At 37.6% G+C, this 19,597-nt stretch overlaps 1 protein-coding gene across 1 annotated transcript; it reads right to left on the reverse strand.

Moving 5' to 3' along the window:
- Window positions 1-7,540: 7,540 nt before the first annotated feature.
- On the reverse strand, window positions 7,541-8,476 carry LOC110309575 (olfactory receptor 11G2-like). Its single transcript, XM_021182310.2, has one exon. It carries the CDS (start codon window positions 8,474-8,476, stop codon window positions 7,541-7,543), a length of 936 nt encoding a protein of 311 aa, XP_021037969.1.
- Between the last annotated feature and the right edge of the window lie 11,121 nt (window positions 8,477-19,597).

Below are 19,597 nucleotides of genomic sequence, written 5' to 3' on the forward strand. Positions count from 1 at the left end.
GGGTCTTGTTTGTGTAGCCAGTTTGTTAGTCTATGTCTTTTTATTGGGGAGTTGAGACCGTTGATATTAAGAGATATTAAGGAAAAGTAATTGTTGGTTCCTGTTATTTTTGTTGTTAAAGTTGGCATTCTGTTCTTATGGCTGTCTTCTTTTAGGTTTGTATAGGGATTAACTTCTTGTTTTTTCTATGGCGAGGTTCCTGTCCTTGTATTGGTTTTTTTCTGTTATTATCGTTTGTAAGGCTGGATTCGTGGAAAGATAATGTGTGAATTTGGTTTTGTCCTGGAATACTTTGATTTCTCCATCTATGGTAATTGAGAGTTTGGCTGGGTATAGTAGCCTTGGCTGGAATTTGTGTTCTCTTAGTGTCTGTATAACATCTGTCCAGGCTCTTCTGGCTTTCATGGTCTTGGTAAAAAATCTGGTGTAATTCTGATAGGCTTGCCTTTATAAATTACTTGACCTTTTTCCCTTACTGCTTTTAGTATTCTATCTTTATTTTGTGCATTTGTTGTTCTGATAATTATGTGTCGGGAGGTATTTCTTTTCTGGTCCAGTCTATTTGGAGTTCTGTAGGCTTCTTGTATGTTCATGGGCATGTCTTTTTTTAGGTTTGGTAAATTTTCTTCTATAATTTTGTTGAAGATATTTGCCAGTCCGTTGAGTCTCATCTACTCCTATCATCTGTAGCTTTGGTCTTCTCATTGTGTCCTGGATTTCCTGGAAGTTTTGAGTTAGGATCTTTTTGCATTTTGTATTTTCTTTGATTGTTGTGCTGATGTTCTCTATGGAATCTTCTGCACCTGAGATTCTCTCTTCCATCTCTTGTATTCTGTTGCTGATGCTCACATCTATGGTTCCAGATTTCTTTCCTAGGGTTTCTATCTCCAGTGTTGCCTCACTTTGGGTCTTCTTTATTGTGTCTACTTCCCTTTTTAGGTCTAGTATGGTTTTGTTGATTTCCATCACCTGTTTGGATGTGTTTTCCTATTTTTCTGTAAGGACTTCTACCTGTTTGGTTGTGTTTTCCTGTTTTTCTTTAAGGACTTGTAACTCTTTTGCAGTGTTCTCCTGTATTTCTTTAAGTGTGTTCTTAAAGTCCTTCTTGATGTCCTCTACCATCATCATGAGATATTAAAATCTTTTAAATTAAAAGCTTTAAAATATATTAAAGCTTTTAAATCCGGGTCTAGCTTTTCGGGTGTGTTGGGGTGCCCTGGACCGGGTGAAGTGGGAGTGCTGGGTTCTGATGATGGTGAGTGGTCTTGGTTCCTGTTAGTAAGATTCTTACGTTTACCTCTCGCCATCTGGTAATCTCTGGAGTTAGTTGTTATAGTTGACTCTGTTTAGAGATTGTTCTGGTGATTTTGTTACCATCTATCAGCAGACTTGGGAGACAGGCTCTCTCCTTTGCGTTTCAGTGGTCAGAGCACTCTCTGCTGGCAAGCTCTCCTCTTACAGGGAAGGTGCACAGATATCTTGTGTTTGGACCTCCTCCTGGCCGAAGAAGAAGGCCCAAAACAGGACCTTTCCCAGAAGCTGTGTTGCTTTGGCAGGTCACAGAAGCTGTCAGCTTCTGTGGTGCATGCTGTCACCTGTGCAGACTAAGTTCCTAAATTCGGCGGAGTCAGGGTACCAAGATGGTGCCTGCCGGCCAGACACCTGTCCTCTGGCCTAGAGGGTGGTTGGATGTCTGTGGCTCGAAAAGGGTGTTTCCTCAGAGGCTTTGTGGCTCTTGCCTGTCCCAGAAGCTGTCCACTTCTGTGGTGCACACTCTCACCTGTGCAGACTGAGTTCCTAAGTTAGACTGAGTCCTGTAACCAAGATGGCACCTGCTGCTCCTGAGGCAGAGGGCTTCTGAGCCAGGTGGACACCTGTCCTCTGCCTGGGAGGGTGGCCGGATGTCTGCAGCCCGAAAAGGGTGCTGCCTCAGAGGCTCTGTGGCTCCTGCCTGTCCCACAAGCTGTCTGCTTCTGTGGTGCACCCTCTCACCTGTGCAGACTAAGTTCCTAAGTTCGGCAGAGTCCCGGACCCAATGCAAAAACTATTCTTAACAATAAAAGCCAGCATTTTCAACAAATGGTGCTGGCTCAACAGGCGGTTAGCATGTAGAAGAATGTGAATTGATCAATTCTTATCTCTTTGTACAAAGCTCAAGTCTAAGTGGATTAAGGAACTCCACATAAAACCAGAGACACTGAAACTTATAGAGGAGAAAGAGGGGAAGAGCCTTGAAGTTATGGGCACAGGGAAAATTTTCCTGACAAAACACCAATGGCTCGTGCTGTAAGATCAAGAGTTGACAAATGGAACTTCATAAAATTGCAAAGCTTCTGTAAGGCAAAGGATACTGTCTATAAGACCAAAAGGCCACCAACAGATTGGGAAAGGATTTTTACCAATCCTAAACCTGATAAGGGACTAATATCCAATATATACAAAGAGCTCAAGAAGCTGAACTCCAGAAATTCAAATAACCCCATTAAAAATAGGGTACAGAGCTAAACAAAGAATTCCCTACTGAGGAATACCGAAGGGCTGAGAAGCACTTGAAAAAAATGTTCAACATCCTTAATCATCAAGGAAATGCAAAACAAAACAACCCTTAGATTCCACCTCACACCAGTCAGAATGGCTAAGATAAAAATTCAGGTGACAGCAGATGCTGGTGAGGATGTGGTGAAAGAGGAACACTCCCCCATTGTTGGTGGGATTGCAAGCTCCTACAACCACTCTGGAAATCAGTTTTCGAGTTCCTCAGAAAATTGGACATAGTACTACCATATGTTCCAGCAATTCCATTCCTGGGCATATTCGCAGAAGATGCTCCAACTTGTAATAAGAACACATGCTCAATTATGTTCATAGCAGCCTTATGTATAATAGCCAGAAGCCAGAGAGAACTCAGATGTTCCTCAACAGAGGAATGGATACAGAAGATTTCCTACATTTACACAATGGAGTACTACTCAGCAATTAAAAATAATGAATTCATGAAATTCTTAGGCAAATGGATTCATCTTGAAGATATCATCCTGAGCGAGATAATCCAGTCATAAAAGAACACACATGATAAGCACTCACTGATGAGTGAATATTAGCCTGGAAGCTCAGAATTTTTTTTATCAGGTTTATGAGTTCTCTGGTGAAAATTTTGTGGTCAGTTATGTATACTATCATATATTCTGCAAATAGTGATAATTTGTCTTCTTCCTTTCCAATTTGTATCCTTTGTCCTCCTTTTGTTGTCTAATTGCTCTAGCTCGGATTTCAAGTACTATATTGAATAGGTAGGGAGAAATTGGGCACCCTTGTGTAGTCCCTGATTTAATGGGATTGCTTCAAGTTTCTCTCCATTTAGTTTGATGTTGGCTACTGGTTTGCTGTATATTGCTTTTACTATGTTTAGGTATGGGCCTTGAATTCTGGATGTATGTAGCCTTTCATCATGTATGGTGTTGGATTTAGTTAAATGCTTTCTCAGCATCTAATGAGATGATCATGTGGTTTTTGTCTTTGAGTTTGTTTATATAATGTATTACGTTGATGGATTTCTGTGTATTAAACCATCCCTGCATCCCTGGAATAAAACCTACTTGGTCAGGATCTATGATTGTTTTAATGTGTTCTTTTATTTAGTTTGCGAGAATTTTATTGAGTATTTTTGCATCGATATTCATAAGGGAAATTGGTCTGAAGTTCTCTTTTTATGTTGAGTCTTTGTGTGGTTTAGGTATTAGAGTAATTGTGGCTTCAGAATGAATTGGGGAGAATGCCTTCTGTTTCTATTTTGTAGAGTAGTTTGAGGAGAATTGGAATTGGGTCCGCTTTAAGGTCTGATAAAACTGCACTAAATCCATCTGGTCCTGGGCTTTTTTGGTTGGGAGACTATTAAATAAGTGCTTCTATTTCTTTAGGGGATATGGGACAGTTTAGATCATTAATCTGATCCTGATTTAACTTTGGCACCTGGTATCTGTCTAGAAAATTGTCCATTTCATCCAGGTTTTCTAGTTTTGTTGAGTATAGCCTTTTGTAACAGGATCTGATGATATTTTGGGTTTCTTCAGGACCTGTTGTTATGTCTCCCTTTTCATTTCTGATATTGTTAATTAGGATACTGTCCCTGTGTCTCTAGTTTGTCAGGCATAGGGTTTATCTATCTTGTTGATTTTCTCAAAGAACCAGCTCCTTGTTTTGTTGATTCTTTGTATAGTTCTTTTTGTTTCCACTTGGTTGATTTCATCCTTTAGTTTAATTATTTCTTGCTGTCTACCCGTCTTGAGTAAATTTCCTTCCTTTTGTTCTAGAGCTTTTAGGTGTGCTGTCAAGCTGCTAGTTCATGCTCTCTCCTGTTTCTTTTTGGTGGCACTCAGAGCTACGAGCTTTCTTCATAGGACTGCTTTTATTGTGTCTCATAGGTTTGGGTTTGTTGTGACTCAATTTTCATTAAACTCTAAAAAGTCTTTAAGTTCTTTCTTTACTTCTTCCTTTATCAAGTTATCATTGAGTAGAGTATTGTTCAGCTTCTATGTGCATGTTGTTTTTCTATTATTTATGTTGTTATTGAAGATCAATCCTTAGTCCATGGTGAAATGATAGGATGCATGGTATTATTTCAAAAGTTTTTTATCTGTTGATGTCTGTTTTTTGATCGATTATATGGTCAGTTTTGGAGAAGGTACCATGAGGTGCTGAGAAGAAGGCATATCATTTTATTTTAGGATAATATGTTATATACATATATATATATATATATATATTCGTTAAATCCATTTGTTCGATAACTTCTGTTAGTTTTATTGTGTCTCTTTTTAGTTTCTGTTTCCAGGATCTGTTCATTGATGATAGTGGTGTGTTGAAGTCTCCCACTATTACTGTGTGCAGTGCAATGTGTGCTTTAAGCTTTAACCAAAGTTTCTTTAATGAATGTGTTTGCCCTTGTATTTGGAGCATAGATGTTCATAATTGAGAGTTCATTTTGGTAGATCTTACCTTTGATGAGTATGAAGTGCCCTTCCTTGTCTTTTTTTGATAAATTTAGGTTGGAAGTCTATTTTATTGAATATTAGAATGGCTACTCCAGCTTTTTTCTTGGGACCATTTGCTTGGAATTTTTTTTCCAGCCTTTAACTCTAAGGTAGTGTCTGTCTTTGTTCCTGAAGTGGGTTTCCTGTGTACAGAAAAATATGATGCAATGATTGAAATCCAATGATTGAATAAATGGAGCTAATATATAAAGAATCCTCAAAAGAAGGCAAAAGTCACTAAGAACTAGCAACAAAAATGGAGCCTAGCATGGCTGTCCTCTGAGAAGACCAGCAAGCAGCTGACTGAGACAGATGCAGATAACTACACCCACTCATTAGTCTGAAGTCGGGGACCCCTGCGGTTGAATTAGGGGAAGACTGGAAGAAGCTGAGGAGGGTGGCCCCATAGGAAGACCAGCAGTGTCAATTAATCCAGAGTCCTGAGATCTCCCAGATGCTGAGCCTCCAACCAGGCAGCATACAAGAGCTGGTCTGAGACCCCCAATACAAATATAGCACAAGATTGCTTGGTCTGGCCTCAGTGGGAGAAGATGTGCCTAACTCTCTAGAGATTTGAGGCCCCAGGGTGTAGGGAGGCCTGGTGGGGGGCATCCTCTCGGAGACAGGGGGAAGAAGAATGGGATGAGGAACTGTGGGAGGGGGATTTGGAGGGGAGAATGGTTGTACTGTATAAAATAAAAGCAAAACATTTTTTGATTATTATTAGCAATTAAGAACAGAAAGTGAGGCATAGCCTTATACTCATTGATACAGAAGACAACTCTCTGAAGAGGGAGTTTTAAAAAGTTAGGTTGTGTTTTATATCATTATATTAACACGAGGGCTTAAGATTAAACAAATGAAAGGTTATTTAATAGCAAAGAGTTTATAAGTCAGGTTGGCAAGTGATAATATGTATTGGTTATGTTTTGTCTACTTGACATAAATTATAGTCATCTAGAATTAGTCTCAGTTGGACTGGCCTACAAGCCTATCTGTGCAGCATTTTCTTCATTAATGATTAATGACTGAGGTGGGAGGGTCCACTCCACTGTGCATGGTGCTATTCCTGGGCAGGTGGTCCTGAGTTTTAGAAGACAGCAAGTTAAGAAAGCTACAGAAAGCAAGCCAGTAGAGTATGTTCCTTCATGGTCTCTGATTCAGTGCTTGCCTCTAGTTTCCTGCTTTATTATCTTATCTTGGCTCCATAGAGTGATGGATTATATACATAATCCATATACAAAGTAATCCTTTTCTTTCCTAAACTACTTTTAGTAATGTGATTTACTATAGCAACAGGAAATATAAGTATCACAGGCATGGACTATCCTGTTCTTCTATTTCATTTTCTGAAACATGATCTTACTATATATCCACGGTCCCTTGAAATTCTGATCCTCCAGTCCTACCTTTCAAGTTCTCAGGTTACAGACATGCTTTAAGCTGTTTAGTTCTATATGTTTAATTGTTATAATAAGTGTATATATTTGTAGATCCAAGGTGACATTCACTATATGAATACAATGTATATAATTTCTATGTAATTGTATAAATATTTGTCTTATTTTTTTATGTTGTGAACATTCCAATTTCAGTATTTTTGTTTGAAATAGAATTAATGCTTGTCAGACATATTATTTTATTATGCTATCAAACATATATTTTGAGTAACTATCCAACTCTAACCCCTGCATACACTAGCCAAATTGCTTCTCCTTATACTTCCTAGTCTCTGGGAAACATCCTATTCCTTTTTTATTTTTATTTTTTATTTATTATTTTGCATTTTATTGGTTATTTTATTTCTTTTCATTTCAAATGTTATTCTCTCTGCAAATACCCTGTCCCATCGCTCTTCCCCCTGCTTCTATGAGGGTGCTCCCTCACTCATACACCCACTTCTGTTTCACCACTCTAGAATTCCCCAACACTGGACATTGAGCCTTTACTGGACAAAGGGCCTCCCTTCACATTGATGTCAGATAAGCTATCCTCTGCTACATATGCACCTGGAGCCATGGGTCCTTCCATGTGTACTCTTTGGTTGGTGATTTAGTCCCTGGGAGCTCTGGTGGGTCTGGTTGGTTTATATTGCTCCTCTTCCTATGGGGTTGCAAGCCCCTTCAGATCCTGCAGTCATACCGCTAACAGCTCCATTGGGCTTCCCATGCTCTTTCCAATGGTTGGCTGCAAGCATCTGCATCTAAATCAGTAAGGCTCTGGCCAAGTCTCTCAGGAGACAGCTATATCAGGCTCCTGTCAGTAAGCACTTCTTGGCATCAGCATCCTATTCATTTTAAAAAAAAAAACATTTTATATTCATAAGTGAGAACATGCAGAATTTGACTTTAAATAACTGACATATTTTACTTCACACAATGTTTTTCCATGTTATTTATGTTGCTGTAAATGGCACAATTTGATCATTCTTGTGCATATAAATATATTGAATATATTCAAATATATGTATATGTGGTAAAATGTGTTTTGGTTGCTTAAAATTCCAATATTTATGTTCTTAAAATCTTCTGCAGGGCATGTTTCATATCTTTGTTCCTTAGACTGTATATCACAGGATTAATGAGTGGAGTAACCACAGAATAAAATAGAGTCACAAGCTTCTGCATTCCAGCTTCATGCTCAGAGGTCGGGCTTAGATACATTATCATCACTGAGCCATAAAAGAGTAAAACTACTGTGAGATGAGATCCGCAAGTGGAGAAAGCCTTTTTTTGTCCATCTCTTGAAGGAACTCTGAACACAGCTCTCAGGACCAATGTATAAGATCCCATGATGAAGAGGAAAGGAATGAACAGGATAAGAGATGTTATAATTGTCCAGAAAACCTCCATCAATGGGGCTCTGGAACAGGTGAGGGCCAATAGAGGGCCTGGGTCACACAGGAAGTGGTCTATAATTCTGGACCCACAGAAGGACATCTGGGAGATGATGATGATGGGTACAGGGAACCAGAGGAAACCAAGCACCCAGCAACTGATCACAAGGATGTTGCAGAGGCGCCCAGTCATGAGAGCAGGATAATGTAGTGGCCTACAGATGGCAAGGTATCGATCAAATGCCATGACTGCCAGGAAAAGGCATTCTGTAGAACCCAAGGAGAAGAAGAAATAGAACTGCAGGAAGCATCCAGAGAAAGAGATGACCTTGGTGTCAGAGAGGAAATTGGCCAACATGTTGGGGACTGTGGAGGTGACATACCAGATCTCCAGGAATGAGAAGTTGGCCAGCAGGAGATACATGGGTGTGTGGAGTCTCTGATCCCAGCATACTGCAAAGATGATGGAAGTGTTGCCCATGAGGGTAAGCAGGTAGACAATGGAGAAGAGCACAAAGAGGAGAATTTGCCCCTCCCTGGGGCAAGGGAAGCCCAAGAGGATGAAGCCAGTGGTGGTGCTGGAGTTGATGGGGCTGCTGAAGGTTTTCATCTGTCTGTGACCTGTGAAAGCATCAGAAATTGTTGAATATTCTAGAAATAGCTGAGGGAGTTTAATATTTGCCCAGACAGGAAACAGAAGAGTTTGCTCATCATCATCTCAATACTTAATTGAATTTTACACTTTTAAAGTACTTTTAATAACTACTGGATATCCGGAAATGAGTTGAAATATTTAAACCCCCATTCTGGTGCATAATCAGCCAATCCTCTGCTTCTATTCCATTGATGTAAATAGACTAAGGTGACTATTTATTCATCAAACACCATTTTAAGCATAGGTTGATGGAATTGGTACATTAAATAATATTATTTTGGGTGTGATGGAAGATATGCATGACTTATATTTAGAAATATCTTGTTAAAAAATTTACTTTAAGCAGGAAAAATATTAGTCTTGGGTTACAGTTTTAGCTGAGTGAAAGGACACTAACCAAGCATTCATTGATTCCTGGCAAGATCCACAGAATCTTGTTTTGGCAGTTCTGTGGATCTAGCCAGGAATCAATGAATGCTTGGTTGGTGTTCTTTCACTCAGCTAAAACTGTAACTGAAAACTAATATTTTTCTTAGAATTGGGACCAAAACACCCATGGAAGGAGTTACAGAGACAAAGTTTGGAGCTGAGACAAAAGGATGGACCATTTAGAGACTGCCATACCCAGGGATCCATCCCATAATCAGCTTCCAAACGCTGACACCATTGCATACACTAGCAAGATTTTTGCTGAAAGGACCCTGATATAGCTGTCTTTTGTGAGACTATGCCGGGGCCTAGCAAACACAGAAGTGGATGCTCACAGTCAGCTATTGGATGGATCACAGGGCCCCCAATGGAGGAGCTAGAGAAAGTACCCAAGATGCGGGGGGGATCTGCAGCCCTATAGGTGGAACAACAATATGAACTAACCAGTAACGCCCCCCCCCCCCATAGCTCAGGTCTCTAGCTGCATATGTATCAAAAGATGAACTAGTCGGCCATCAGTGGAAAGAGAGGCCCATTGGTCGTGCAAACTTTATATGTCCCAGTACAGGGGAACTCCAGGGCCAAGAAGTGGGGGTGCATGGGTGGGGGAGTGGGTGTGGGAGGGTCTGGGGGACTTTTGGGAAAGCATTGGAAATGTAAATGAAATAAATACCTAATAAAATATTATTGTTGGAATATTGGAAAATAACTGTATTTCAAGGTAATTTTTTTTGTTTGTTTTAAGCCAATTTTTTAAAAATAGCAAATTCATGAATAAATCATTCAATGTTTCTAATGGCAATTTACAAATAACTGGAATTTAAAGGCATAGGTAAAGTAAAGTTTAATATCAATAATTGGATGAAGTTTTAATTGGGAGCTGCACTCCTCTCTCAAAAGAACATTAATTTGGGGCTGGGATGCAGCTGCACGGGAGCCTGGGTGCTGCTCAATGGTACTTGCTCATCATGGAGAAGCTCTGAGATTGATCTCTACAACTAAAAACCCAGAAAAAGTGCCCTCCTCAACATTCAAAGTACAAGACAAAAACAACACTCGGTCCTTTATCAAGGATAGTTACATTATCCAAATAGAACAACCGAGATTATAATTGCTCACCAGGTTTGTTTTACTTACTTTACAAGTTTCCTGGGATTGGTTGGAGCAGGAAGGGAAAGATGTCTGCAGGTAAAAAACTGTCTTGTAAACACATCTGCCCACTGCCCCAGATTCAGGTTGCAAATGGCAAAGTGTTTACTTCTCATGAGAAAAAAAAACTGAAATCAAATTCCATAATTTTCTCATATTTACAAATGAGTGTAGACTGTAGTTAATAGAATCATATTATTCAAGATATTCATTTTAAAGGGAAAAATATTCTATTTGTCTTGCTTTTTTGTATATGTTTCAAGAGTGACTCCTTGGATCTTTTGGTACTATCTTTACTGATAAATGGCAGGAAGGACATTAATAAAATTTTAAATAACTAATGAATTCAAGCTATTTAATTGCAAAAGCTATGATAACACATACACATACATACAAATCATTAAGTGTATTTGTGGTTTAACTTAGAGAAATGTTAACCTTAAAAAAATCAGATCAAGATGATGCACCCAATCTGGCAGAGCTTGATGTGCGTGGTAGGGGGATGCCAAGGCGTGCCCTGCCCTCTCAGAGGAGAAAGGGAGGGAGAATTTAGGGAAGGACTATGAGTGGGGACCAGGAGGAAGAGAACATTTGAGATGTAAATAAATGAATAACTAACTAACTAACTAACTAACTAACTAATTAAATAAAAATCAGTTCAAATGATTTATTGCCAATGGTGGCTGTGTGGTTTAGTATAAGTAGTTTTACCAAGTTTTCAACTTAGGGACCATCATCTATTTTGACTATTTATTTTTGAAAGCATAGATAATTGAATAAAATTTTGAGGAATTTCTCTCCTATGTAGTGTCTTATCTATTCTCTTTCTCTTAATCTTCATACACAACAACATAGATGTTACTTTCACAGGAACTGTTTCCAATCAGTGCCTAGATTCCATGGCTGGTCTCTCTTCTATGCCACTCTGTGTACCTCAGGTTCAAGCCTCCATTATCATATCTCTGAATTGTTACAAAAATCTTTCTGAATGATCCCTCTGATCTTTCACAGTCATGTAGTAGCCATACTTACTTTTTATAATTTGATCAGAGCACATAATTTCTTTGGATTTAGTAACTTTCCTACCCTTATGTAAAATCTAAGCACCAATTTATTGTTCATGGACCCCTACATAATCTGGTCTTTGTGTGTGTTTTTTCGTTTTCTCACTTCTTTGTCCTGGTCTACCTCCCCATTTCCCTTTTTTTTCAGCTTCACAGGACTTCTTTTTCTAGAAGACGCCTGTTTTGTTCCTGCTTAGGTTCTTTGCCATAGGTTTTCTCTTTGCCTAGAAATCTCACCTAATCTGCATTTTCTCAGTTTCCAGCTCAGTATCTCATGAAGGTTTTCTGTCTCCATTTCATTTCTGTTGCCAAGAAAAAAACACCTTGAGAAAAGCAGCCTCGTAGTTGCAGATTTTATCACAGTGGAGAGGTCAGGGCACCAGCAACTGGTGGCTATTGGTTTTCATCCACAGTCAGAAGAGTGGTATGAATGCACTAATGTCAGTGTTCAGCTCACTTTTTCCACTATTCCATAGTTTAGAATTTCATGCTTATGGAGTGGAACCGCCCACAGTGGCATAATCATGACAGAACTCCATACATTGGACAAAAACAATGCTAATTGAAATTTGATTCCCAGGTGTCTCTCTTCAAATTGACAATTAAGGCTAGCTATATCTAAACAGAATTTTCAATAGTGGAATCCCAAATGGCTGGGAAACATTTAAAGAAATGTTCAATGTCCTTAGCCATCAGGAAAAATACAAATCAGAACTATTTTGAGATTCTATCTTACCTTAAACTTGTGTCAGGGTCTTCATGTTGGATCCACATATGTTCAGAAAATTTGGGTGATATTCAACTTCAACTAAAACAACAGTTGAATACCCCAAGTATCTAAAGTAAAAGATCCTCTTGCAACACTTCTACTGATTCTCCTGTTTTATAATTATTAAATTCATTAATATTTAGATTTTCAAAAAAACTGACTAAGGTAGTTTTAATTTCCTTTGGCATGCTCCCAACCAATAACAATGATACTAATTTTGTTTCTAAGTCTACACTTATAACTTTATGTATTTCCTTAGAGTGTGTGTGTGTGTTTGTGTACACATACGTGGATCCATGTGTTCATGTGTGAGTACAAACATGCCATTATGCATGTGGAGATTAAAGAATAACATACAGGAGTTGGTTCTGTCCTTCTACTGTTTATGTCCCTTGGTATCAGACCCAGGTCACCAGGCTTGGCAGCAACACATTTATATATTTAATCATCCAATAGGTAATCAGCCATATATAACCTTATATTTAATAAAGCTACAAATGGAGATATATTGCTTTTTCCCTAATCATATTTTTGTCCTTTCATCTACTTAATCTATTTTAATATGTTAAAAGATTTAAGTTTTTTTACTACAGTTCATAACAACTCTCTTATTATTCAAAATAACTTGAATAAAAGTCTACTTTTTAAATGAACAAAGATATTGTAAATCTTCCAAAGGAGCCTCAGTTGGGGAGGTACCTCTCTCTTTCATCAAAAATTTTAGAGACAAATCCAAACAAACTTCCTATTAAGAAAGAAGGAAGAACAGTAACTGGGTCTATAAAAATAGATTACTTTTATAAAGGTTAATTTGTGGAGCTAGGAGAGACAACTCACTATCCCCTGTATCCCCAGTTTCAGAAGGATCTAAGAGTTCTAGCCTCTGGAGGTACCAGCACTCATATGCACATCTTGCAACATATACATAATTAAAAATATAAAACAAGTTAAAATTGTCTGTGATAAATGCAGCAATACAGGAAAATATGAGAAAAAGGATGCTACTTTTGTTTTCAAGTTTACATTCACATCTTTTTGTATTAAGTTTGTGTGTGTGCTTGTGTGTACACATATGTGCATGCATGTGTTCATGTGTGAGTACACACATGCCACAGTGCACATGTGGAATGAGAGGGCATATTACAGGTGTTGGTACCCTCCTTCCAGTTTAGGCTCCCTGGGATCAGACTCAGGTCACCAGAGTATAGATTCAGTACTCTGAGATACATTATGACACATTCAGACTTCTGCCACCTCAGAGTAACTTTAGACAATGTTCGAAATTCTACAGATTTTAATTGACTCTTTTGTACCCAAAGTGTACAAACAGTCTTCACTTACAATGTTCACGGTATTTCACAACATTGATTAAATGATAGTTCTTTTTTATTTTTTTAATAAAATTTAATAAAATTTAGTTAATTTTATTAAAATTTTAATAGTAATATTTGCTAGTAAGCATAAATAAGCAATAGTACAAGATTGACTCCGATTGTAGCACAATTTCTTTTTTCCAATTACAAAATAAAAAAAAATAAGATTTGATTAAGGCACAAAAGTCTATGCACTTTGATTTATAAGCCTGGATTTTTGTTTCTTTCACTGTTTAATGGGAAAGACAAGTTTGTTAAAAAGTGTGTCAAGGCAGTACTATATTGTTATCTGCATCCTTTTAAAATATCTCAAATTAAAACCTAATGTACTACCAACATAATAGGATACTTAAATTATCAATCACAAATAAGAATTATAATAACTTAGATATGGCAAATTTCCCTTAGAATTAGAACTAATTATTCCCCATGAGTTTATAAACATGCGTTTAAATTTTTCAGAAAGGAAACTAGAACTAAAGGAGAACAAATTATTTCAAGTACTTTAAACATCAAATAAAATGTTTCATGTAGTACAGATAACTGCAAACAAAGAAAGAAACATACAATCTAATCAAAGACTATGATTGGCTGATTGGCCAGACAAAATGTGTTTTCCTCAAGTGATATTTTTAGTTCTATAGGCCATTCTTGTTTTTTTTTTTTTTTTTTTTTTTTTTTTTTAGGAAAGGTATATTAGGTATATTAGGAAAGGTATATTCAGCATTAACATACTGGCTACTGTTTTTTTGTTTTGTTTTGTTTTGTTTTGTTTTGTTTTATGTTGAGGAAGGCAGGGAGTTAGGACTTGGAAAAAGAGGCAGATTCTCAAGGAGGCAGGTTAGAACTTCTAACTATTCATTTTCCCCTAAGTGCTGGAAAATTCCCTAATCTGTTTGTAACCTTTTCCTAGCACTTCTATTCCTATAAGTGATCAAACATCAGACAGCCCAGCGCAGCTCACAGCTGATCCAAGGCCATGACCTAAACTGATAAGAGTAAATGTTGTCAGCTATTTCCTATAGGCTATTCTATGCTCTTAATTATTTCTACTTTAGATATAATATTTCCATTATGTCATAAGTAAATGTTTTATCAGATTCAAAGTGTGGAATAAAAGTGAAGTCAGACCAGATTATAAAGGGCTGATAAATTTGATATGATTCAAGGATTAATTCCTTACAGATTTATTTCTGTCCCCTGAAAACTATTTTCCTGACTCTCAGACCCATCTTTACCAGACACAAGGAATGAGCTTTTATAATGCTAGAGGACAAAAAAGTGTGCAACTTCCACATGCAGGGAGAGTCTGAAAATGATGTGTTTGAGAAATGACTCAATTTATGTATTTCTTTATTGTATAATAAGTAAAATATCATGTAAGCATTTTCAAAACAAGACATGTCTTTTTGGGAAGCATGCATTTGTGTTTCTAGACTATAAGCATCCATGAAGAGAGATACTGTATTGTTACCTGAATTCTTTTGAAATATCCACAAATTAAGACTATTTCTTAACTGTATTGAGGTGGGAGCTGTGTGCTTTGTATCAACAACATACAGTGTGTTGTTTTGAGCAGCTCCCTCTCAGGGTAGCTTCCCAAGCATAAGATTTAAGAAACTTTCCTGAGAAATTCGGAAATTATGAAAGCTTCTAATGTTAGTAAAATTAGATGTGAATTGAGGATAAAATGCTTTCACTATCCTGCTGGTACTCAATTTTTGGCAGTTAGTGCTTAAATACAAAAGAATTTCAGCTGCTTACATATTGTTGTGAATTGACATGTTCCTTCTGGTGTTGGCCACTTTGTGTTGAGTCCTATGAAGTGGGACATAAAAGTAGGACTTCAGGGATCTGTGAAATTCTGAACAACAATAATTTAATGCCCAGGGTCTTTTTCATGGTTACTTTCTTCCCCTTAAAGCTAAGTCCCAGAAAGAGAGTAGAGTCCATGTTTTGAGTTTTCACTAGTGAATTTCATACCAGTCTGGACAATAAATGTATGAAAATATTCATGACTTCACGGGCCTGTAAAGCATGTGTGGAAAGGCACAGATTCCAAAGCTAGATCACTGGAGTTTGGGGCCAGCCTCTGTGCTGTATATGTTAGACAAGTTATAATTTCTACATATGTTGGTATCTCCTTTCAGAAAAATGGACAGTGACAGTTCTGCCCATGTGGTTTGTTTTGAGAATTAGATGAATAGTATTTTTAAGTGCCTGACATCCAGGTAGTGCTCTCGATTGTACTTATAAAATCAAACTCTCAAGATTATCCATCTGTGTACTCTGAAATCAGTGTGGCTTTAGAAAATGAGACCCCAGCATGGATTATGGAAGTTAAATACACACTATTGAAAAATCAATAAGCAAACATTTATTTCTCTTAAATTCTTCTAATATCAAGTGGGTATAATGCCTTCCAGAAAGGGTTCTTATGAAGTGTACTGAGTGAGATAGTGAATAAACAATGACCCATCAGATACTCACAATGTGAACACTGGAGTTTTTCAGGGGCATAGATTCATTAACTATATTTTACTATTTTCTTTAGTTAAGTATTACAATACCTTATTTCTTGAAATGGAAGAGAGAATATCAAGAGAAGCTTCTTATATAGCTTTTAAAAAGATTTTCTGAGGGCCGAGGTAGGTTACTTCATAATATCCAGCTTGAATATAAGGTGTAAAAATTTGTCATGGAGGTCAGTGGAGTGTTTTCTGTTGAATCTTGGGATTTCAAACAGGGCTTATTCTCTGTTTGTTGATTATCCTTTTATTCTAGAGAACAGCACCAAGACACATCTCTCTTATACTTATTCCCTTGCCCACTCCCTTCCTCTGGGCATTTTGCCTTAATTTCTGATTCTTATTTTTCACTCCAGGGTAAAGAACTCATCCAAGCCTGAGTGGAAGAGAATGTATGTGACAGTGACATCTTTGTTAAAATGGAGGAAATATAAGTGTCCTTTATTCGAATGACATTTCTGTAAAGCAGTGTATGCAATTATGATTGCAGAATCTTAGATATGAAAATTGTCTGTTAACTGATATAGTTTTTAAAAGATTGTTTTATTTTTATTTATGTTTGTATGAGTGTATGGCATGTGTGTGAGGGTTTTCATAGGGGACATAATAGGGCATCAGACCTCCTAGAACCAATTACAGGTTCCTGCGAGCTGCCTTGTGGGTTCTGGGAACTGAACTCAGTACCAATGGAAGAGTAACAGATGCTTTTAACTGCTGAAATGTCTTTCCAGGACCCCTGTCAGCACATATTATTCTGACAAAAAAACCACTGAAGCATAAAAAATAAGCTAGGTAAAATACAAATCTGTCATAAAGTACATAAAAAGGAGTAGTCAGTCTTCTAGAAATGGTGGTGGCAGAAAACGTATGTCAGAAAAGGATAAATTCATAAAAAAATGTTTTTAAAGAGCTGGGAAAAGGTGCTGTAATGTAACTAGACAGCAAGGAGAATTGACAAAGAAGCTGATATCCACATGAGGTAAATTGAGATGGATCAAGTCCTTAGAAGACAGTGTTACAATGTGCAAGTATCATGACCATTCATTTTGAGTTTACACTACACTAAAATAGAAGGTTCTCCCTGGTTATAGATTAAGGGTAAGGAAGAAAAGCAAGGCAGTTTTCTAGAATCAAAATTAACCAAGAATGTTCTTGCTATTTTACAAGAGAAAAAATTTTATATAAAAAGAGTATATGAAGAAATGTAACTGCTTTGACATTACAACTGGAACTTGAAAACACTCATAAAAATCTCATGTACAAGACAGTGATGACAGCCAATAAAAACTGGGACATCAAGAACTATGATCAGTTGGGCCATTAAGAAGTAATCTTCAATGGAACCACCACTCCTATTACACATAACATGGAGCAAGGGTAGCTCACTTTCTAAGATCCAAGACTTACTTCTGTATGGTGACACTATTGCAAGGATGTTCTGCTTAGCCTGGAGGCACATATTGATTGACACCAGTATCTACTTCTACCTGCTGGAATGTTTCTTGGTTCATTAGAACTGCTGTTGGCTTAGAGACTGGGATTTTACAAAGCTGAAAAGGGTTGCTAACATTCTCAGGGGCTGTGGAGTTCATGATCCATGCCTGTATTTACTCCTTTTTAATTGATGGACATCTCCTCACACACTTGATTTTCTTCGACCAGGGCACTAATCTCATTCATTGCAGTTTCACTCCTACTACCTAGCAATCCCCCAGTGTCTATATCTCTTAATTACTTCATGTTAAGATTTTGGATTTGAACACATGCACTTAGCATGGATAGTGGTGGTAATATACAGGAACAAACACTCCACATAACTACTTGTTTCTTGCTTCATTCATGAACATTTTTACTTTACTTTTTTTCATTTCTTTTTTTTTTTTTTAGAAATTTTCTTTATTTACATTTCAAATGTTATCCCCTTTCCTAATTTCCCTTCAGAAAATCCCCTATCCCTTTCCCCCTCCCCCTGCTCACCAATCCACCCACTCCCACTTCCTGGCCCTGGCAGTCCCCTATACTGGGGCATAGAACCTTTACAGGACCAAGGGCCTCTCCTCCCATTGATGACCAACTAGACCATCCTCTGCTACATATGCAGTTAGAGCCATGAGTCCCACCATGTGTTTTCTTTGGTTGGTAATTTAGTCCCAGGGAGCTCTGGAGATACTGGTTAGTTCATATTGTTGTTCCTCCTATGGGGCTGCAAACCTCTTCAGCCCTTCGGTATTTTCTCTAGCTCCTTCATTAGATACCCTGTGCTCAGACCAGTGGTAGGCTTTGAGCATCCACCTCTGTATTTGTCAGGCACTGGCAGAGCATCTCAGGAGACAGCTATATCAAGCTCCTGTCAGCAAGCTCTTGTTGGCATCTGCCATAGTGTCTGGGTGTGGTGGTTATGTATGGGATGGAGCTTCTGTAAGGCAAAGGACACTGTCAATAAGACCAACAGGCAACCAACAGATTGGGAAAAGATCTTTACCAATCCTAAATGCAATCATGGGCTAATATCCAATATATACAAAGAACTCAAGAAGTGAGACTCTAGAAAACCAAATAACTCTATTAAAAATGGGGTACAGAGCTAAACGAAGAGTTCTCAACTGCAGAATATTGAATGACTGAGAAGCACCTAAAAAAATGTCCAACATCTTTAGCTATCAGAGAAATGCAAGTGAAAACAACCCTGAGATTCCACCTCATACCAGTCAGAATGGCTAAGCTGAAAAATGCAGGTGACAGCAGATGCTGGTGAGAAAGTGGCGGAAGAGGAACACTTCTCCATTGCTGGTAGGATTGCAAGCTGGTACAACTAGTCTGGAAATCAGTTTGGGAGTTCCTCAGAAAATTGGTCATAGTACTACTGGAGGATCCAGCAATACCACTCCTGGGCTTTTTTTTTTTTTTTTTTTTTTCACCATTTTGGGCTTGAGGAAAAGACTCTTGGGCCCAAAGAGATGACATGGACCTGTATTGAACTACTGTGTAAATGAAGAAGTTATGTCATTGATGGTAACCCACCCAAAATTTCCAATTGTTTATTTATAGAAAGAATTAGGTCAATATAATATTTATTTTAAACTTATCAATTATCAATGAAATATCAGATAATATGTATTACTAGATATACAGGATTAGGTAATCAAGGTGTTTAGAAATTCTAGTTGACTGATAATAAAATAGCATCTATGAAGATGGATCTGTTTAATCCCTGGAATGTTTACTGAATTTTTATTCTTTGCTCCTTCAACACTGTTTAAATTTTTCTCATAAACCTAGTATTTATTTTTAGTAACTTACAAAGACTCATGAAGCCTGTGTTACAGACTGGAGAGTTTAATATTTTACTTTATGAGATTTTTTTTTGCCAGACCTACCTGGGAGAATTTCTCAGTTGTGTTTAAAAAGAGACAGAGACAAAGATGTGTGACTACGTGGCATAAGGAAAGCTTAGACCCTGTGTTATGTAAAAATTTCATTAACTTCATAGGTATTTTACCTTTAGTATGATGCCCACAGTCAAGGTCAGGCTAGAGTCATAATTTGCTAAATATTATTTAAAATTTAGTTTAGGTAATAAGTACCGAATAATTATCTTCGATACACAACAAACTCTGCTAGGAAAGGCAGCAGTGATGGCATGTAGAGACTCCTTATAAAAAGAAAAATGCATTGTTTATATGTTACTTTTTAATTTGTCTTATATTCTGACTGCTGGACCTAACCTGGGGCACTGTCCATGCTAGGGAAGAGCTATGACACTT

Source organism: Mus caroli, unplaced genomic scaffold (assembly GCF_978045245.1).
Source record: "Mus caroli unplaced genomic scaffold, Mus_caroli_1 scaffold_12, whole genome shotgun sequence".
NCBI lineage: Eukaryota > Metazoa > Chordata > Mammalia > Rodentia > Muridae > Mus > Mus caroli.